This window comes from Mesoplodon mirus (genome assembly GCF_964341445.2).
Source record: "Mesoplodon mirus genome assembly, chromosome: 7".
NCBI classification, from domain to species: domain Eukaryota; kingdom Metazoa; phylum Chordata; class Mammalia; order Artiodactyla; family Ziphiidae; genus Mesoplodon; species Mesoplodon mirus.
In genome coordinates this window covers 99,977,804-100,000,296 of record NC_138983.1, presented here as the reverse complement: position 1 = coordinate 100,000,296, position 22,493 = coordinate 99,977,804, and the positions used below count along the sequence as shown (strand labels likewise).

The window sequence follows — 22,493 nt, the reverse complement described above, 5'->3', positions numbered from 1 at the left end:
CTTGGGGGACAATTCCACATCTTTGAGGCAAAGTAGACTTTCTTTCAACGGATGCAATGAAAGGGCTGGGTGAGGGAAAATTTGAGTTTCTTTTGAAGATCAGCATGGATCCTGGATTAAACAGTACAAGATACCTATCCACTCATTAGAATCTCTTTCCTTCGGGTATATTTTTGAGTTCAATCTAAATAAGGGCTGTTTGGAAGACACAATGGGCACAGTTTGGAAGAAAAGAACAATGACATTTTTCTTTTTTCTCATTTGAGGCAGAGAAGTGTGCTCCTGACAGAGAGAAGAACACATGTCTCCTGCCCCCGTCCCAGGCACCGTCCTTCCCAACGGATGGAAAACGTATGCCTGGTGATGTGCATGAGGGTTCGGGCCGGTACAGGGGGTGAACATTTACATTGAGTGGTCATTTTTTCATTGTATTGATTTTTATGTTCACCTTCCATAGAAGGCCAGTGATACATTTGCTTTTTATTTCGTTTTTATGAATTGTTGTAAAATTGAATGTATTTAAGTAAAAATACTTCAAGAAGAGTTGTGTTAATAGCAGTGCTCAGGGCTGTGATAAAACTTGTGACAGTGGATCATGAAAGTCTGGGCATCACAAGTCCAGGGGTAGGGACCACGGTGAATTTCCAGCAGCATATGGTGGCCACCTCCCGTCCCTTTCCCCAGGGGAAACCTGATGAGGGGCCTTGAGCCAACTGCCCAGAAAATCTGGGGAGAGTGTGTTTTCCATGGTCTTTTCACCCATCTCTTTGAGGCCAGCAAATCAAAGAATTAGGAGACTACATTAACAGACAAACACCCAGAAAGCCCCAGAGCTTCTGCTAGCTAATGGGCCAAGGAACCACTCCAAAATCCTCAAGGCCACAATCTAGGCTTTCAGTGGACACCGAGGGGTCAGGAGGTTCAACGCACGGTTTTGCAGAGTTTTAACTCTTTCTCTTGGGCTTCCCACTTCTCCTTCTGGGCATCTTCCTTCTGTAACTCTTCTTTCAGCACTGAGCACTGTGGAGAAAAAGGACAAGGCCACGGGGGCTTGGCTGGGGGTCCCAAGTACCTGTGTTCACGCCCAGGAGTGTTTCCTGCTGTATAACCCAATCACACCTCTGAATTCTGAGAGGCGAGACCATTTGTGTGATGGGAGCACGGGATCCTGCAGTCGTTCCCAGTTCATGCCTCTCATGAGTTCTGAGGAATAGAGCGTCTAAATTCCTCTTCAAAAGCCAGCAAACTTCACTGCAGGGGAAAACCAGCTTTGTAGACTCTGGGTACTTAGGGTGCAGGAATTGGGATGTTTTCACACTGTGACTGGTGAGGGTGGAGGGGGCCGAGCCAGTGAGCTGGGGTCCATCTTAGGGCTTTTGTGCAGGTTGCATCTCAAAGACACAACTGCCCCGACTGGTGTGGAGGGGTAAAAGGAGCTGTCTTGCCCGAGGGCGGCTTGGCAACAGGCATTAACGGCATAAGGATGGATGTGCCTTATTTTGACCCAGCAATTCCCACTTTAGGAATGTACCTTAAGGACAATGACTGGAGAAATAAGTAAATCTGTAGTTTCAAGGATGCTCTTCACAGAATTGTCAGTAACAGTGGAAGAAAAAAAAAAAAGAGGAAACAACCCAAGTGTTGTTTAGAACAGCAGACCACTTATAACACTGGGTACATCCAGGAGAAAGTATGTAGCTTTTAAGACGAATGATAAGAGCGTTGATTTATTAGAATGGAAAAATAATAAGTATTTAAAAATTTTAAAAATGTGCATAGTATAAATTAACTATAAAATGATTGATTGATTGATTTCTAGGCAATATATAGAAACAAGACTGGAAAAACAGACATGAACATATTAACACTGATTTCTCAAGGTAGCATTTCCTCTCCTCTCTTTTTAATTTTTCTTCTCAATGTCATCTACTTATTTTTCTAAAATTAACACACATGATGTATGTCATTAAAAAAAAGGCATCTCAAATGTTCACAAGAGCAGTACCCTTGGTGGTGACGAACCCTTGTGCTATTGGCCAGCACAGTCTAGAGGAGAAGGGACCTCATTCCAAGGTCAACGAGGAAGGGGAAACGGGGACATAAATCATCCAAATGCATTTCAGGAGGTAGAAGAGCCAAGCAGGTGCTGTCTTTGCAGACTCCTTCTACTTAGCACCAGCTCTGCATCCCCTTCCCATCACCAACACACACACACACACACACACACACACACACACACACACCACATTAAACAGCTATAGCACATGCCTGGGAAGACACTCTGCTTGGGGGAAACGAATGCAGAGGGCTTGGCCAGGCAGCCGACCTCGGGCAGAGGCAGAAGAGCACAACGAAAACCAGCCTCCCACTTCTTGGAAAACGATTTTGTCATCCCCATTTCACAGATGGGGAAATGGAGGCCAAATAAGTTACAATAAAAGAAAGCTCTGGGATGGGACCCTGGTCTGTCTGATCCCAAAGCTCATGCAGTGCCTTTCACCAGCTCCAAACTGGGTATGGTACTACGTACCAGGTATTACTTACTGTGCCTTTTCCTTGGAACCTCAAGATCTGTTCTCACCCCACCCCCATGCAGACCTAGCTATCGGGTAGCCTCTGGGAATCTCTGAGTTGCCACCTGAGATGAAAGCTTTGAGGTTTTACCTTGACTCACAGAAACAGGCACATCATGCAAATACTGAGAAATCTTATCCTATAGGGGCAGGATTCTAAAGTTAGCATTGAAGGCAAGATTTGCAAATAGTCAAAGTTACATGTAAAAAGCTCTTTGCTTGCCTACCACGTTCATCTTCCATAGAGACATTCCACACACTAAAGTCTAAGGAAGAAATGAGCGTCTGCGTGTTTGCATCTGGATCTTCAGACGTTCTGCTTTGAAGACAGTTATGAGAACCAGCGGTGCTGGGGCCACGATGCAGCCGTGTGGTCATCCTTGCTCACAGGGAGATCGTATTCTGTTTAATGTTAAACTTTGCAATGGCAGTATATGCTCATAGGTGTGTTTGTTGCTGGGATTAAACAAACTCATTTATAATAGGGGTTAGAAAATGTTTGCTGGATTTGAAAATCTATTACGCTTATTCTGAGCCACATACACACTGTCCTTTGAAAGGCTTCAGAGAAGTTGGCCACCTGCCCAGCAGCTACCCTCCCTGTGTCCTTGGGCACTGGCCTCATCTCACCACCGTGTGTCATGTGACTCCACTGTGTCTGCTTTTCGCAGCTACAATTTGCTGATGACCCGACACTCACTCTGGAGCTGAGGGCTTCGAGCTGGTGATCCTTTTCTTTGTTCTCACTTTTCAGTTGATTCACCTCCTGTTGTAGTTGTTGAACTTGACCATCCTTTACTAACACGTCTCTTTGCAAAGATGACACCATCTCTGTAAAAGAACCAAACCAAACCAAAACAAAAGACTCATGGAGGTCGAAGAGGCAGGAAGGATTATTGGCAACACCATGGCTGTCAGCCAACGTTCGGACAAGACCTTCCAAGCCTGGGCCACCACCGGTGCCCGCCTAGAAATGGGGAGGCTTTTTGCAAGGGTCCCAGAGCAGGAATGGGAATGAGAGCAAAGTTCACGGAACAGGGTTTGAGGCTTCAGTGAGAATGAGGGGCGGTCAGCATCAGCGAGAGGAGAAGCCTTTGGGGGCCTCTTGTGGGCACAGGCCAGGCAAAGCCGGGAGGAGAGGCCACACCATGGGCCTGGGGAACAAAGGCCCAGCACAGGGAAGGTCCAGGAATTCTTCTCCAGAGGCCAGGAGACGGGCGTTTGGCAGAGGGCACTGCTGGACACTATTGATGGGGTGGGTGGTTGGTTTCTCAGTCCTCTGAGTTTGGACCCCTCTCTACCACTTATTAGCTTGGTGGTCTTGGACAAGCTATTTCACCTCCCACTGTCTGTCCCACACAGAGTTATTGTAAGGGTCAAATGAGACGGTATGCCCCAAGAACACAAAGTGGCTAAATTATGTTTGTTACATGGCGCCTATTATTTTTCTCAGCAGCCAGCTTCCAAAATGGCCCCAATGATCCCTACCACCTAGAATTCATGCCCTGTGTAGCCCCTCCCACCGTGAATAGGGCTGCCATGGGTCACCAATATGATACTGTGGAAATGACGGACTGTTTCCTCTCAGGCTGGGTCATAAAAGACACTGTGGCCTCCTCTTTGCTCTCTCTCCAATCACTCACTCTGGGGGAAGCCAACTGCTGTGTCGTGACGACACTCAAGCAGCCCTAGAGAGAAGCATGTGTGCTGAGGGACTAAGGCCTCCAGCCAATAGCCACATGAGCAGCCATTCTGAAGGGGGATCCTCCGGCTCCCCCCGAGGCTTTAGATGACATGACTGATGCCCCAGCCGACATCTTGCCTGCAACTCATGAGAACTAAGTCACCCCCCCCTCAAATTCCTGAACTACAGAAACTGGAGGAGATAATAAATATTGGTTGGGGTTTTATCCATTACATTTTGGGGTAACTTGTTATGCAGCAATAGATAACTACTCCATTACTGTAGTATCATTTTTTTAACATCTTTATTGGAGTATAATTGCTTTACAATGGTGTTTTAGTTTCTGCTTTATAACCAAGTGAATCAGTTATGCATATACATATCTCCCCATATCTCTTCCCTCTTGCATTGTAGTATCATTTTGAATAAAAGTGGGAAGAAGGGTGCATAAATGCAGTGGTATTGGGTTATCTCCTACGGTTCTTTTCTTGAAAGAACATCAGGCCCAGTTTTAGTGGTAGGTATCAATCAAGAATGTCTATGAAATAAAGCACAAAATGCTCCAGAATTTCATTTTAAAAATGAGCTTTGCCTCCAGGACACAGTTCAGTTACTTGGAAATCCCTCTGGGGCTTGCCACACTTTGAGTGGGTCCAGCCCATCTCAAGCGTTATCCCAACCCAGGCCTGTACGACTCCCTGATCGGAGAAGGTGGGATCTGAAACAGGCTTGATGCTTGGATGAGGTTTCACTGGCCGACATACGGGAGGAAGGTGAGGACCAGCGAGTTCATCCTTCCATTCCTGGTGCCCAGAACAGCACCTAGCCTGGGGGAGGTGCTCAGAAAATATCTGAGGACACCCCAAGTGAGGGAGGAGCATAAGCAGAGACCTGGGGGCAGCAGGGGGTGGGTGTGGGTGTGATTAAGTTGCAGAGTGAGGCAGAAGAAAAGCACAGATTCATACAGAGATGGGGATTCACGTGCGACTCAATGCTATGCCTGCCTTCTACAGCTGTGGGCATGTTTCCTGCTACGCACTGGCTGCTTTCAGAGTGATGTGCCCCTCCGAGGCTCACTGCCTCCTCCCTGTCACCTGCTTCTCTCTCTCCCCTTGTCTGTGAGTGGCCCCATCCTCTTCAGGTCTCTAGACATGTCAGTTTCTGCTTAAAAACCTCCACTGGATTCCCAACACCCTTGGAATAAAAACCCAGACCCCCCCGACCCTGCCCAGCCCCACAATCCCCTGTTCACTCCACGCAGGCTCGCTTGCCCTTGGCTTGTCCTTGCCCACCTGAAACACGTCCTCTCTAAAAGAAGGACATAGCCTTGGAGGATACAACATAAAGTGGTTAGAATCAGCTAGGTCCAAGGGGGCGTAAGATTCGGCTTCCAGGGGAACTTGAGCCTCATTACAGGCTCATTGTAATACATGAGCGAAATGACACACGCACCAGCACCAGGACAGTTCGGAGGCTGACCATAAAGGTCAAAAAGAGGGTGGTGGGGCTTCCCTGGTGGTGCGGTTGCTGAGAGTCCGCCTGCCGATGCAGGGGACACGGGTTTGTGCCCCGGTCCGGGAAGATCCCACATGCCGTGGAGCGGCTGGGCCAGTGAGCCATGGCCGCTGAGCCTGCACGTCCGGAGCCTGTGCTCCGCAATGGGAGAGGCCACAACTGTGAGAGGCCCGCATACAGGAAAAAAAAAAAAAAAAGTGGGTGGTGGCCCAATTCCTGGAAATCCCCGCCCCTTCCCCAAAATATTAGAGTTGTCCCAATCCTCCCACTCATTAGCCTATAAAATTACCCAGCCCATAAAAACTAACTGCCCCATATTTGGGGGTCTCTAGCCTTCTGAGATGGCCCACACTCTGTCTGTGGAGTGTGTTTCTCTCTAAAGAAATCCACTTCTTACTGTCTCTCACTGAATTCTTTCTGCATGAGACATAAAGAACCTGAGCTTTATTAAGTCCCGAGACCAGATGCGTGATCTCGATTAAAAGATAGTGGGTTCTGAGTGGGTTCGAGTCCCAGCCCACGGGTTCAAGTCCCACCTGAGTTCCATGGTTGCACACCCACTAAGCTGGTCTCCCTTGGCCTCCCCCCTTGAAGCGCTGGCCACCACGACACACAGTTTATTTTCTCCACAGCAGCACTGCTCTCTGAAGTGGGCTTGTTTATTCATCCGTTTACTTTTATTGTCTGTCAACCCCTCCCAAATCTGTGAGTACAGGAATCTGACTGTCTTGCTTGGCTCTCCCTCCCCGGAGCCTGGAACGGGGCCTGACACCTAGTAGGAGCTCAAGAAACATGTGGAAGCAATGAAGGAATCCAGGGAATCAAAGCTCAGCCACAGCTGTGCGTTGGCTGCCCCTCTCCCAACCCAAGCCCTTTATCAGGGAACCACCTCTGATCAAATTAGAAAATGGTTTCCCTTGGGCCCAAGTGCACTCGGCTGAAATGGGTGAGACCATGGGTGCCTTAAAGGAGTGACCCCAGTTTGTCCACGCTCTAGTTTGCACTCAGGCTGCTTTGTGGAACCACCCAAGCCACAAGGCGACCTGTGTTCTCCCTGGTGGGGCCAGTGCTCAGGAGACCTTGTAGCCAAGAGATACCATTCTCTCAAATATTTACCAGGCCCTGCCCTCGGAACTGGGTGGCAAGAAACCTCCACTGAGGGAGAACTCTAATGCACCGACACGGGTGATCCCTGAGGCTGCACCCAGGTCACGGGCACAGGTGCGCTGGTTGACTGGTGATGTCTGCAGGGGGAGGGCAGAAGCTCTGGGGCCTGAATGCAGAAGGGCCTCACCTGACGTGATGGCGGCCTCCCTCCTTAAGTTCTCGGCCTCGTGCTTCAGGGAGGTGATTTCTAAGTTTCTCTCAGACAGGGTCTGGCACAGCACCTGGTTGTAGCCTTGCTGTAGGGCACTGATCTGTGGAAGGAGGCAACACACAGTCAGAGGGGGCCAGTCAGGCCTGCAGGACACGCCGGTACTTCTCCAACATTGGGCAGAGTCGGGTTGATCTTGGATCGGGGTGTTGGGGAAACCAAGGTTTTCAGTTGTCACTAGTGGAAGGGGCAGGAGGGGGCCTGTTCCTTCAGTGACCACCATGTCATCGGTCCTCGAGACACAGACCTTATCTTTGTGGCCACCCAGGGGCTCGGGTGCTGCTGTCTTCCTATGACCTGTGGGTTTTCAGCCATAAATAGACCAGCTGTTGGTTCCAGATCATCCAGCACTGACTGGATGCACAGCAAAGTTCAAGAGCCGGGAGCAGGTTATGAAATGAATTCCCTCTAATGAGAATAGAGGGTAGTTTATACCTCACAGAACACTCCAGAGTTTACAAAGCCCGTTCACACATGCTACACTGATACTCGTCACAGCGTTGCTGAAGGCTGACGTTCCCATTAATGTGCCCATTTTGCAAGGGAGCCAGGTTGAGACTCAGAGAGGCGAGGCCCCCTGCTCGGGATCACGCGGCTGGTCAGACGTGGAGTCTGATTCAAACCCAGTCTTTAGTTGCCTGGTTCCTCCTTCCCAGGTGGCTCTAGGAATGAGCGTGAGAAGTTGGAGGCTGTAAAGCATGGCATGGACTCGGGAGCCGGACTGTGGCCTTCAAGTCCTGCCTCTGCCAGTTAACGGGCTTTGTGAACACAAGGAGGACACCATATTCTGTTTCCTTTTGTTCAGTCTGTACGCGGGGTGATGGTAGTCCCAACCTGATAGGATTGTTAGCAGTATTTTAATAAGTTAACATGTGTACAGGTGCTCAGATCATGCCTGGCACACGGCACAGGGGGATGAGCTATGACGGTCCTCTCCTCTGACTACCCACGGGGTGTTTTTTAGTTTTGTTTTGGGGTTTTTGTGTGGTTTTTTTGCGGTACGCGGGCCTCTCACAGTTGTGGCCTCTCCCATTGCGGAGCACAGGCTTCGGACGGGCATGCTCAGTGGCCATGGCTCACGGGCAGAGCCGCTCCGCGGCATGTGGGATCTTCCCGGACCGGGGCCCGAACCCGTGTCCCCTGCATCGGCAGGCGGACTCTCAACCACTGCGCCACCAGGGAAGCCCCTATCCATTCATCTCTTGATGACACTTAGGTTGCTTCCATATCTTGGTAATTGCAAATAATGATGCTCTGAACATTGGGGTGCATGTATCTTTTCAAATACATGTTTTTGAAAACACGTGTTTTTGTTTTTTTCGGATTTATACCCAGGAGTTGAGTTTCGAGGTCATATGGTAGTTCTATTTTTAGTTTTCTGAGAACCCTCCATACTGTTTTCCACAGTGGCTGTGCCAGTTTACATTCCTACCAACACTGTACCAGGGTTCCATTTTCTCTAAACATTGTAAATTTTCTTCCTAGGGGTAATTGAGATGGTAGTTCAATAATAACATAAGATCAGGTGAAGTCTAAAGAAATTTTAGAAACCTGGATAAAGTAAGAAAACATCTGTTCTCTGGCATCTGAATGTTAGAGAGACACCAAGACATGTGGGCCAAGTTCTGGAGAGAAGGGAAACACAGACGCAAGCTTGACATTTGGTGCAGCTTTTCTCCTTGGGGCATTTGCGGATTCAAATCTTACAGCCTAGGAGCTGAAAAGCCAAGGAGTTCAAAAGACTCTAACCACAGAAGCTGCTGGCATCCCTTGACTTGTACGTGCAGCACTCTAGTCCTGCCTCTGTGGTCACTGCCTCCGCCTCTTCTTTGTATATAATCTCCTCCTGTCTCTCACTTATAAGTACACTTACAGATGGCACTTAGGGCGAGGATAGTCTCAACTCAAAATCCTTATATCCGCAAAACTTTACCTTGTAAGGTAACATTCTCAGGTCCCAGGGATTAGAGCCTGAGATCTTTGGGGCCACCAGTCAGCCCACTGTAAGCCCTAAACGTCTTCTCTCCTGAGGAAGGTCTAGGCTGGGCAGAAACCCCGACAGACATCTACCAGAGGCCAGATTGAGAGCCCTTTTAGAAGGTCAATTCTCAGCTCATTTGGAACCTTGCTATTGCCTTTTTTTCTTCTTTTCTTTTCGGTACGTGGGTCTCTCACTGTTGCGGCCTCTACTGCTGCGGAGCACAGGCTCTGGACGCACAGGCTCAGCAGCCATGGCTCACGGGCCCAGCCGCTCGGTGGCATGTGGGATCCTCCCGGACCGGAGCACGAACCCGTGTCCCCTGCACTGGCAGGCAGACTCTCAACCACCGCCACCAAGGAAGCCCTGCCCTTTCTTTTTTCCTCCTGTTTGTCCTCAACAGGGGGAAGCATTAAGAGTAAATGAGGGGCTTCCCTGGTGGTGCAGTGGTTAAGAATCCGCCTGCCAATGCAGGGGACACAGGCTCGAGCCCTGGTCCAGGAAGATCCCACATGCCGCGGAGCAACTAAGCCCGTGCCCCACAACTACTGAGCCTGCGTTCTTGAGCCTGCGAGCCACAACTACATTAGATATCCTTGACTTATTACACTCTATGCCCATTACTATTTTCACCACCTCCCTCGTAATGCTTGAACCTTGGCTATGACCCATTGTCACCTCTGGACAAATAGTTTCTGCTCTATTTTCTGTCTTCCGTCCTTCTGGGCCACTTCTATCTACCATCATTACCCAAAGAACTGACTTTACAGATTCTATATGCCAGTGTGTAAGACTTGCAGTGTTTTAAGAAGTATCCCAACTTCATGATGGTGATTTGGGGTCATTACTAAAGCACTCGGGATCATACATATTCTTTTAAGGTAGTTTTACAGGACAACGCACATTGGTATTTTTCTCCTATTAACAGAGTAGGAAATTGTGGGTTGATGTGCAGTTATTTCGATTAAGAAAGCAAGATATGAACACTGCTTCTTTGCTGGGGTACTTGGCACTGCTCTTTCTCGTGCTGGGACATAGTTTGCGCCTTTACAGCCTTGCATCTAGGCGTACTGATCAGACTAATGTTTGGCTTTATTGGATACGTTGACCAGTCTGATTGATATTCTGGTACATACAGGGTACTTGGTCATGGTTGCTCACCTCTGAACCTCAGCTTCATCACCTGCAAAGTGCAACTAATAGCATATCCGCTTTGTGGGGTTTTTAGGGATTTGGCAAGCGTCATAGTGCCTGGGACATGCTAGAGACTCAGGTGATGCAGTAATTACTCAAATGTGCATTTTCAGTGGATCCTTCCCACCTGGACAGGGTGACTTAACATAACAGCCTTGGGAGAGTAAGAGCAGGAAAAACAGCAAGGGCAGCGTGGGCCAAGGGAAGGAGGTGAGAACTGACATGCAGGGAGCCCTCTTGCTGGTATCACCAGAGGGCCCATAGTGAGCCAGGATGTGGGGAGAGACTGGCCGCTCAGTAAGACCAGGCCAAGAAAGGCCGTGTGAGGGGGCTTAGCTTTTACCTTGTGGTAGAGGCCATCCAAAGGAGAAAGTGGAAGATGGGTAGGTATAGACTTCTCCCTTAGGAATTGTCCTCAGGGTCTGTTTATCTCCTGGCAGGGTGCGTTCAACGAGTTGGCCTCTCCAGCACATTCTAGAGAGGACTGGCCAGGTCTGACCTTCCGGAGATACAGCCCTGACCTCCTGGCCACCTCACTGAGGAGAGGGCTCATGGGGGAATCAGCTTCACTCTGCATCTGTCCACCAGTCCTGCACCCTGGACTCCAGGACCACTCACTTGCAAGAGGCACATCCAGCTGCCAGAGGAAGTGACATTTCCTGACTCATCTGGCTAAGAATGAGCAGAGTATCGCTGACCACTCCAGGGGAGTAGATGCCACAGAAGATCAGGATGCGGACAAGCTATAGAAGATCAGAAGGAACAAAGGTCAGTCCACGTGGGAGTTCACATGGGTGCCTCACAGTCCCCAACAGGCCCTCGAGTTTCCCTTCCAGCCCAACACACACTCCACCTGCCCACAGTCACCTGTGCCACCATCACAGAGCCCCACAGAGCTCCAAACATCCTCAAACACACAAACTCCCTACTTATAAGCAAATGCCTGACTGTGTGCCCAGAACCCTCCTGCTCCAATATACATGCACTACAAACTCCAATAAAACCACAGCCAGTCTTGAATACAAAAACACACCCCCAACGGCCCCTGGTAATCAAACACCTAAATCCTCATACCCCACAAAAATCCACCCAACCCCATATAACCCCTCAATGCAAACACACAAACCCTTCAACAAGAGCCAAATATATTCAAACCAAACTCACATACTTCTTAATAGAAGACACAACCCCCCAAATCCAAATAGAACACATACAGTCCGCACACAGCTGTCAACATCCACGTATGTACAATGCCTCAGAAGCTGAGACAAACACAAAATACCATTAGAGAGACACAATGTTTCCAACCTTCTCCTATATACTCCCCCCAGAACACATCATGACCTCACACCCCCAATACAAACATACACCCATCTCCCTCTTGAGATACTATAAACAGCCTCTGTCACATCCCCTGATTATACACACACAGCTAGCAGCCCCAATTTACACTGACAACCCCAATCTCTGCAAATTCCTCCACATCAAAAGTACACTCCCTGGACTCTTACCCTACAGGATGAGCATGTGTATAACCCCTGCACTCTGCATACACACAGATCCAACACACAAAGCATTAAAATGCACACCCCTACCTCTTCTCAAATGCCTGCACACATAGCCTCAAAACACCCAGAAGCAGCCCACCACCCAGCCACACCATGCTACACCAACCGTACACTCACAAAAGGCACTCACGCCCCTCATCTCTCCCCAGATCACACATACACAGTCTCTACACAGCTTTACTATTACCCCAAACCACCCTATGCCCTAAACATACATCCAAGAGTTCCCCACACAGCCCTAACCGATGATAGAGGCAGCTGTACCAGGGGCATCACGGTACCCTGAACGGGCAAATGCCGCTGAGGTAAGTGCCTCCTATGTTGCTGCATTTCTTGCTGCTGTTGCAAATCATCCCTTGACCCCACCCAGGCTGACTGGGACACCCTAAACAGGAAGTGGCAGCATAGGAGTCAGGAAGAGGAAACTCCATTCCAGGTGCTCCCTGTCACCATCCATTGCACCAAAACATCAGATGACCAGCATGAACAAGAAACAGAGACATGTAACTATACCATGGTTGAAAGGCAAATTTTTCTAGAAAACATTTGTCCAAGGGAAGGGCGAGAAGGGTGCTCTCCCTAATTCTAAAGCCACGCGGTTACGATTCAAAGAAACGGCAGATACAGTCCAACAGGCGTGGGGCTGCATCCATGTTGTATCTGGATATGAAAAAGATAATTTTTCGGAAGCCCCAAATCTCGCTTCCCAGTAAAGGCACATGGGCCCCGCTGCCCCATTGGCCAGGAACCCAGCAGAGGACCCTTAGGGGATATAGGGACTTCTGGGACCCTTACTGATCTCCACCAAGGGGTGGTGCCATCACACAGCTCCATCCTTCATGAGATGACTAACAGACCTCCCTGTATTGGCAGCTCTGGAGATCGGGGGTCCCTAATGATGTCAACTTGAGACCGCCCAAGCACAAGTTAGAAATTTTTGCTCAGGCGCTGCAGACTCTTCAGGAGACTGGAGTGATGGGTAGCTGTCACCTCTCCGAATCCTCTACCCTGACCTCTGCCAACGCCTCTGCCTTAGGGACCTGGCAGATCCCTGGAGCGTGGCCCTCCTCTGGGACACTTGCCCATATACTTCTCTAATTTTCCTTGGGACACACATAAACAAATTTTCTTATGGCTCTCATTGACCACGGGAGCTCAAATTACAGTGCCTCCTGGGAACCCCTCCAATTATAAGCAAGGGCCACACTTTAGATTACAAGGCATAGTAGTCAGGGGAGTAGAAAGCATTCAACTTCCATTGAATGTCACTATTGAAACAATCTTTATTAAAAATCTTTTAGTGGTGGTAGCCCCTTTGGCCCTACCCTTTCCCATTACAGCTATGGATGCCTTGATGTACTGCAATGCCATTTGGAACAAACCCAAATTCCTGGCCTTCCTGGTGGAAGCTGAAACTGGGAGCCCATAAGACTGCCACCTAAGACAGTAAATATCTCCCAATAACATGTATGACAGGGGGCTGTGGGATTGCAGCCCATAATTCAGATTTTAGGAAAAGAAGAAGTCATTAAACACACCATTTCTCCTTTTCAATTTCCCCATTTGGCTGCTATTAAAGCCTGCTATTAATGAGTGGTGACTTATAATCAACTACTGAAATATAAGTGCTGATCCCCACTATTAAGGCTCCCATTTCCAACACTGTCCAGTTCATTAAGGATATCCAAAGGGCTCCAGGGAATTACTTTGCTGTGACAATCTAGCTATTATGTTCTATTCAGTACCAGTTATTAAGGAGTCCCAGCTGCAGTCTACTTTTACTTCAGAAGGCACCCAGTATGTTTTAACCTGTCTGCCTACTGGCTAGCTTAACAGCCCAGCTATTGCCCACAGTCTTTGCTGAGAAGACCTGGGGTCCCCTTGCACCGTCTGGCACTATACTGAGGTTCTAATCCAGAGCCCCTCAGGAGACTGGTGCACAAGGCCCTAATATGGTTGGTGACCCATCTATAACATACAGGTATGCTATTTATTGCCCCACATAAAATTCAAGGGCTGTCTACAACTATTAAATTTCTGAGGGCCTCCCTGGTGGCGCAGTGGTTGAGAGTCCGCCTGCCGATGCAGGGGATACAGGTTCGTGCCCCGGTCTGGGAGGATCCCATATGCCGCGGAGCGGCTGGGCCCGTGAGCCATGGCCGCTGAGCCTGTGCGTCCGGAGCCTGTGCTCCGCAGGGGGAGAGGCCACAACAGTGAGAGGCCCGCGTACAGCAAAAAAAAAAAAAAAAAAAAAAAAAAAAAAAAAAATTTCTGGGCATTAACTGATCCTCTAAAAGCCAGGAAATTCCTTTTGCAGCTAAACCTCAGCTGTTAACTATTCAGCCCCCCAACACACTATAGCAAGCCCAACACATCTTACTTAGGTCTCTCCACACTTTGGAGGCAACGAATACCACACTTGTCCATCATTCTTAGACCCATTTATGCAGCCACGTACAAACCCTCCATAGTTTACTGGCCAAGAGCTAAACAATAAGCTTTATAGCAGGCACAAAGCTCAATTAGTCAAGCCCTCTCACTGGTTCCCCCTGGCTGCTCCTTCTGGGCTGAGAATGGACTATGTGTCCCGGACCCTTTGGACTAACACAGCTCCTCCTAGCTGCCTGTGGGCTTCTGCACCAGACGGCTGCTCTCTACACCACTACACCCCCTCAGAACCGATTTGGGAACTGGTTCCTTGGTTTTGGTCTTGGTTTTGTGTGCACTGATGCCAGAATTTGTTTGCGTCTTTTGCGTTTGGGTGTACAAAATGGGAAATACTCCATCAACCCTGAAGGAGAGCCCTTTGGGTGGGGCCTATAGTAGATAAATGGGTGTAACATAGCCCTGAGCCTATGACTAAGAAAGACATGTATACTATTGTAATAGGGTGTGGACCCAAAATATAGGATCACAAGGGCGGTAGCCCCTAAATGGCTCACTCAATTTTTATAGGATCTCGCAGTTAGAAGTGTTTTGCAAAACAGCAAGCTGCACCCGCAGTTGTTCCACCTGCCCACCCTCCCCCCATGCCGCCATCATATTCACCACCTCCTGTTTCCCCTACCCACGGGGATCAAATAGAAGTTTCTGTGTTAACCCCCAGGGGACAGGAGCCTGATTTAGTATCACCATCTAAGACTCCACAAGCCACCCAATTTGGACTGGGAGCCACATCCACAGCAGGGCAAGTTCCCTTGTGCGGACATCCTATAAGAGGCCAGGGGACTCCCTTGGCCTTGAGGCGTCCGATTCTAATTTCCCCACAGGAGCCCCGGGGAACTTTGACAGTGGGGAACGAGTTGATTGACTCTCCAATAGATACCACTCCCCAAACCCTCCGTTTATCTTAAGAGGCTTGTAAATATTAAACAAAGGGGAAACAAAGTCATCCTAGGAAAAACTTGCCTGTATCTTTGAGATGCAAATGTCCTTTCTGGTCTTCTCAGGAACTCTCATCTCTGCCATCTTTCTAAAATGCACCCTTTTGAAAGAGGGTAAAGTAATTTAGAAACTGACTTATCAAGGATAAATAAAAAACCTAAGTGTCTTTTCTGTAAAAATTCAGCCATCTAGACAAGTGAGTTGGATTTGTTCCATCTGCCAGAAACCTAATTTGAATCCAACCTCTTTTTGTAAACTGATGGGCTTCACATGGCTGTACCTGACTCAGTGCTGAAATTCTGAAATGACAACCATGACGTCTCTGTATGTTTGTGTCCTTGTATGTGTCTTTGTCTTTGGATAACATTGCTGAGGTTGATTTGTGGATGAGCTCTATTTAATTGGCTTAAAGAAAAGTAAGCACTTACACACCAAACTATTCTAAATACAAGAGAAACTGAGCTACATGAGCTTCAGGTTCATGTGAACTGGGAAATATTCAGTATTAATTAAGACCTGGTATTAACGTTCATTTGTTGATCTAATTAATATAGACATGCTGTTAGAGTCATCAACATTAAGTATAATACTTTTATTGTGCCTAGGTTTAATATAAGCTAAATAAAATCTTGTTATATCTGTTGCAAATTTGTCAGCAAGGAAATAACTTGATGTGAAGAAACTTTTAAGGAAAGAAAATGCAAATGAGGTAAGAGCTTTAGGTGAACTTTTTAAAATACTTATAGGAAGGTCTATCTAAAATTAATCTCTCCAGATATTTGACCACTTGAAAGTCAGAATTGTGCTAAAGTAAGTGACAGAAGGTTTATGGAAAGTGGACCCTGAAAAAAAGAGTTCTGTACGTGGTCAGGACTAAGTTTAAAATAAGTTTAATTGGGTAAATACATTTTAAAAGTAAGCTGGTGCACAACTTGAATTTCGCTTTTCTCTCTGTTAAGAAGACAAGGTTTCTTAAGATTTTGGACTGCCTTTGATACCAGATTTTAAGTTTTTCTACCTTTTAAGAGATCTGTTCTGTACTTGCCTTTGAAATCTTTTATTGTTACTTTGGCTAAGTGAATAACTATTGTTTCACAGTGACATGGGATCCTATCTGACTGTTTTAAACCCTTTTCTTATTTTTTTGACAAAACTTCCCAACTCAAATTATAATGAAGTTCCTTTGACCTCTAGCTAACTTTGGGGTGCTTCAAAGGGCCCCTGAAACACCCCAAAGAGAGATATTAACTAATTAGGTTGAATGACACGGGAAGGGTTGTCAAATAAGCAATAAATCTTCTTAGGTTCTATTGTATGCCAAATGACACAGGTATTCTACAGATTATATGGAGTTCCTAAAATTTGTTATGTCCTGGTAAAATGTTACCAGTCAGAATTCTCTTTATTAGCTGAAAGTGTTGCATGTCACCGCAGTAACCACGTTACTTTCTCAATTGCACTGTAATCAGATTTACACATGCCTTCTTAAGTCTTTCACCATTATACACAGTCATGGTTTCACTCTGATGCCTTTGCAAAAATGCTTCCTCTTCAAGAAGGTTTATAGAAAGGACCTTTGGATAAATACAAGTTTCTGATTTTCAAACCATAAAGGTGAACTGGGTAAGAACTTGAAGAATTCTAATGGGAAACCTGATGGCTTCATAAAGCTGTTAACAAAAACGATTAGTTGCACATGCCTGGGTAAAAGGGTTATAATTTTGGTTATAATTTTGGTTATAATTATGGTTATAATTTTTATGGTTTCTATCTGAAAAATGACTGTTTTCAATCTGTGTTTTCCAGGTGTAAGCAAAACGCTCCCCTTAAACTCATTATGATTTACAGTCATTTGTTAAATTATACCCTTGTAAGCAGAACTGAAACATTTATCTTTTTCCCTCTACCTGGGTGATCCTGCCAGTAGCATATGCTTGCCTCAAAGATTAAGCCATGCACGTCTAAGTCCGCACCGCTGGTACACTGAAACAGCGGATGGCTCACTAAATCAGTTAGGGTACCTCTGGTCGCTCGCTATTGCAATTGGATTACAAGTAGTTATACTGATCATTGTTCTTTGTTTCCAGATTGTTTGCTCTTTGTGTCTCCCTGCTGTACTGTGTCTTTGTTAACGTTACTAGCTGCATTACTTATATCCTGTCTACTCTATAAGATTGGTGTCTCTTACAGTACCCAGTATGGAACCAGGCCTCCAACAATACTTCAATGGCTAAACATCTTGAGGAAATAGACCACATTTATAACATGAAATCATTGTAATAGTGTGATTCTAGGTACAGGAGGAAGCAACAAGGGAAAATGTCTCCTGGATCATAATTAGATAGAGGATCCAGAAGATCTTTAATTAGCAATAGGGCCTAATCCAAAAACTAGCACCTGGAGTGGCATATCAAGAATTCTCCCCTGACCAGGGATGAGCCTCCCAGCGCCGTGGGACAAAATTTGATCCTGAAATGTCTCCCAAATATTGGTCAAAATCCTGACCAAGAGGAGAGGATCTGAGAAATGGAATATTTCCTGACACATCAGTCATTAGCGACTGCAGCCCCCCAACGTGAGCCGGTGAGCCCTGACGAAACTCAGGATGTGAGGATATAGGATACAGGCCCCGGACAGCTGAGGTACATATCAAATGAATGAGTTCAGTGAGCCCAGACTCTTGCATCTTCCTGTACATGGAAAAGCGCTGAATTCCTTAACTTGAGATGCTGCCTCCCAGGCTTGAAGCCCTCAAAATTCCCATCAAAGAGATCGTAACTCTCAACTTTTAGGCTGAGAATATTTTTTTAAGGCTACAGGTGTAAAGGACACACTTTCCAGAGAGGAACAAAAAAAACAAAAACCCAACGTTTGGAACACTGGCACCAATGGTGGACACTCCCGGAAAGATCCATCTGATGAAGCAATTAGAAGGGCCGTCACCCCCTTTTATCCACAAGACTGTGGAATGGACATTGACAGTAGGGAATTGTAACAGGGAAGAGCCATATCGGACTCCACATGGGATCTGTTCCTTTTACTGTAACCTTTGCCTTCTGCTGCTTTTGTTCACTAAAAGGATACTGTCTGTACCTGTACATAATGGCCTGCCTCGGGGAACCCTGTCCCTCTGTCTGAATGTTAAACCAAAGTGCCTTTGTTCAGGGAAACATATGGACTCCTTCCACCTGTGGATGGCTACAATTAAGAAGAAATTAACACATCTCCTCCCCGAGGCTGGCCATTCCAGGGGCTATTCGCAAAACTTATGGCCTTCTTACTTTACCTCCTCATCTCCTCCCCATCTCTGTATTATAAAAGAAACTGGCACCCAAACCCCGATAAGATGGTTATTTTGAGACTTTACTCTGCCATCTTCTCGGTCTGCAGGCTTTCTGAATAAACTCATATTCCTTGCCTCAACACCTCATCTCCGATTTATGGCCTGTCGTGCGGCAAGCAGAGCAACCTTGGACTTGGTAACATCTTTACTCAGGACACGGTGTCACAAAATGGGACACTGTTTTCTGTTTGTTTGTTTTGTTTTTGTTTTGGGCCGCGCCATGTGGCTCGTGGGATCTTAGTTCCTCGACCAGAGATCCAACCCGCGCTCCCTGCAGTGGTAGCTCGGAGTCCTAACCAATGGACTACCAGGGAATTCCCATGGGACACTGTTACCTGGCAGTCACGGCCCTCACCTTTGTGAGACAGAGGTAGTAGTGTAGCAGGATTGAGAATGTTGTAACGTTTAAAGATGAGGTGGTGAAAGCAGGATTTCACAGGAAGTTAATCTAGTGATACTTGCAGAGAAATGTCAATTCAGCGTTAAGAAGACTGTGGACAAGGTGTGGAGTTTGCAAATAAACTTCATTTTCTAGAGTCAAATCTGCCAAGGCTTCCACTAAATTTGCAGTTGCGGCTATAACCTTAAGACACCTGAGACGGGCAAAAGCAACTGAATCAAGTTGTATGCTATAACAGGCAATAGGCCTATGTTTACCACCATGCTCACACAGTTCTGCGCGGCCTGATTATGCCTTTCATGCACAAATAAAGTAAAAGGTTTTGAATAACCTAAGGTTAATCTATTAAGTAGAGATCTCTTTTCGAACTTAAAAGGGCTAATATACTTTGCCTCCAGTGGAGATCTCACCTTAAAGTATCCGGATCGGGCTTCCCAGGTGGCGCAGTGGTTGACAGTTCACCTGCCGATGCAGGGGACACGGGTTCGTGCCCCGGTCCGGGAAGATCCCACATGCCGCAGAGCGGCTGGGCCTGTGAGCCATGGCCGCTGAGCCTGCGTGTCCGGAGCCTGTGCTCCGCAACGGGAGAGGCCACAACAGTGAGAGGCCCGCGTACCGCAAAAAAAAAAAAAAAAAAAAAAGTTTCCGGATCAACCTGAACCTGATCATTTGGGCAACCCTAAGGCAGGCAGCTCCTGCACTGCTTGTTTTAGCCTTATAAAAACCTGCTTGTGTTTATCTTCCCAAGCAAAGGCTTCAGGAACCAAATCTTTAATAAGTTCACAGAGTGGAAGAGGTAACAGAAAAATTTGGAACCTAGAGCTTGCAATAACCAGCTAAACCTAGAAATCCACAATGCTAGCACTTAGTTGTGAGTCTAGGAAGTTCCTGTATCAGCCTAATTCTCTCTGGAGATAGCTGCATTCCTTCAGTGCTTAGATTACGTCCTAGGTAATGAACAGTGTCTACGGATAATTGTAATTTTTCCTTTGTGTTCTTTCTCAGCTAACTGTTGCAGCAAATAAATGGAATCTTTTATGAATGCCTTATGGAACCTTTACAGTAGCTGAGTACAGCAGGAGGTTATCTCCATATGGTGAAAAGGCTGATTTCTCAGGGAACTAGAGGGTACTTAAATCTTGGTGAAGTACTTGGGAGGAAAAAAGAAGGAGTCCCAGTGAACCCTTGAGGCATAGAAGTGCAGGTATATTGTTGATTGTTCCAAGTAAAGCCATGTAGATATTGGCTGTTGGGTCTCCGGGATGCTGAAGAAAGGTCTCCAACTGTAAACCATTTCAAGTCAGTTGAAGCTTGTGACAGAAGGGTGGCTAGGTTTGGAACAACAGGAAAACAGGGGAAAACTGTTTTTATTAACAGCTCCCAAGTCCTGGACAAATCGCCATCCTGCCAGGTTTCCAACCAGGCAAGATTGGCATGCTGCAGGGACGAGTACAGGAATGATTACCTCCTGGGCAATTAGGTCTTCTACAATAGCTATGGGACCTTGTATGACCGCAGGCTTTAATAGCTGTTGAGGAAACCTAGGGAGAGGCTTAGCTACATCTATCTGAATCTTTATAGGTTTGCATTTTTTTATTCTTCTCATGTTAACACTGTCAGAAGTAGCCCCCAAATTTGCAGGCATCTCCATCCAATTAGGGAACTTTTGTTGAACTTCCGCTTTTAGGTCCAGGACAGATTGTAAGGAACATAACTGATCAGGTTCACGTTGATCAGGAAATTTTAAGGTGAGATCTCCACTGGAGGCAAAATGTACTGGCCCTTTGAAGTTAGAAAAGAGATCTCTACTGAATAGATTAACTGGGGCTATACTGCATAGCAGAAAGGAATCTTGGTTGAGATAAAAATTCTCTCTGAACTGTATTAGGTACTCCCACTATGGAAACATCCTCTTTACTCAGAGGGACCTGTTGTTCTTTGAGGGTGGGATTTAGAGTAGAAAGCACAGCTCTGGTTAGGGCTAGGGGTAGGGTGTTAAAGGGTTAGGTAATTATGTTTACAGTTAGGATTAGAGTTTAATGTAGATTTCAAAGTAAAATATGAGAGTGGGGTTTAAAGTAGAAAGCATAGCTCCAGTATCAACTAAAATTTGGCAGTTTTTCATTATATTTTCCTCTGGGCTGTTTAAGGTCATTGCTGGTAATAGTTTACCAGAGAACCTCTGGAGTTCTGCCAACTAGGGGAGAGGGTCGGGGGGGCCCTCCCTTTGAGACAGATATGAGAGCATTTGTGAAGAGTTTTCATAGGACTTTTGAGGACACCTCTTTTTCCAGTGTCCTCACTGATTACAAATGAAACATCAACTTTGGGTCATCAAATTGATCATGGACCCCTAGGAAGTTGTAATGGGGGAGGCCCAGGTGTCATTTTGTGTCCCTTGCCTTAGAGCTGTTGTAACTGTAAGGCTATGAGCTTGGTGGATTTCTGTTTGTGATCTTGCTCCAAGGTCCTTTCAAAATGCTCAGCTATAGTCACGAGTTCAGTCAGGCCTATAGCCTCCCACCCTCTTTTCTGCCCTTTTATCAATCCACTAATCTCAGAAGATAATCCACTTACAAAGAGGGCAGTTAAAGCAGGCTGAGTGGCCTTTTTATTCCTTGGAACACCAACTGCTGTAAAAAGAGAGCTTCCAAACTGGCTCTAAAGTCTTCCACAGATTCACCCCTCTTTTGTTTGTATGAGTGAATAATAGAGCAATCATTATTAGGCCAATTAATAATAGACGAAGTGTGAGCAGGGAAGATTTTAGGAATAGCTTATAAAAGGTTAGTTGTTATTCTGCAAGCCTTTTTAGGTTGAGGATCTTGAATATCATCCTAGGGATTATGTCATTTTGCTTCCCACATCCATTCTGGGGCTTCCCCCAGTCCTACCAACATGTGTACAAGTGGATAAAGATCTAGCAGTTTGGGGACATACGCCCTGACAGTGACTCTAAAGTCTTTAAAAAATGTTGGGGGTTCCTCCAAGGTTTAGAGAATTCTTTGACTACAGCTCTCAGTTCAGTCTTTGACCAAGGGGTAAAGGACACCTGAGGGGGCTCACCTGCAATCTCAGGTAGTTTTACTTTAAATGGCAATTGTTAAATATTCTTTTTGGAATAGAAAAGTATTTCAGACAGAAAATGAGTAAAACAAGAGTACTCAGGTGAAAAAGGAAAGGGGGGGACAGTAGGAGTTAAATCTGCAGTCACATCCGTCCTATGGTCTTTTGTTTCAGGTACCTTTTGTCTCTTTAATTTTTCATTAGCTTTTTGTTCTAAGTCTCTCAACGAAGCTATTTTGGAATCTTGAAACCGTCTGTAAACTTTTACATACCAAGTAAAGCAGGCATCTCATTCTCCCTGTGCAATCTGTGAACCCTTGCTCTCTAGTGTTTTCCTTAAATGTACAATCTTGTCTAACTGGAACATGCCCCACAATGACCACTGTAATTCTAGATCAATATTAGTATAATTT

The 22,493-nt window shown here is 46.5% G+C and overlaps 1 protein-coding gene across 1 annotated transcript in view; it reads right to left on the bottom strand.

Annotated features, from left to right (window-relative positions):
- Positions 1-921: 921 nt before the first annotated feature.
- LOC309808905 (uncharacterized protein) overlaps positions 922-22,493 on the bottom strand; it is a gene marked incomplete at its 3' end in the record, with an annotated part of 163,168 nt that continues 141,596 nt past the window's right edge. The window contains exons 5-7 of the mRNA XM_082629475.1: positions 7,067-7,190; positions 3,274-3,404; positions 922-1,020 (exon numbers count right to left, since the gene is read on the bottom strand). Coding sequence (XP_082485601.1) covers positions 922-1,020; positions 3,274-3,404; positions 7,067-7,190 — 354 coding nt within the window. The remainder of the gene's footprint in view (positions 1,021-3,273; positions 3,405-7,066; positions 7,191-22,493) is intronic.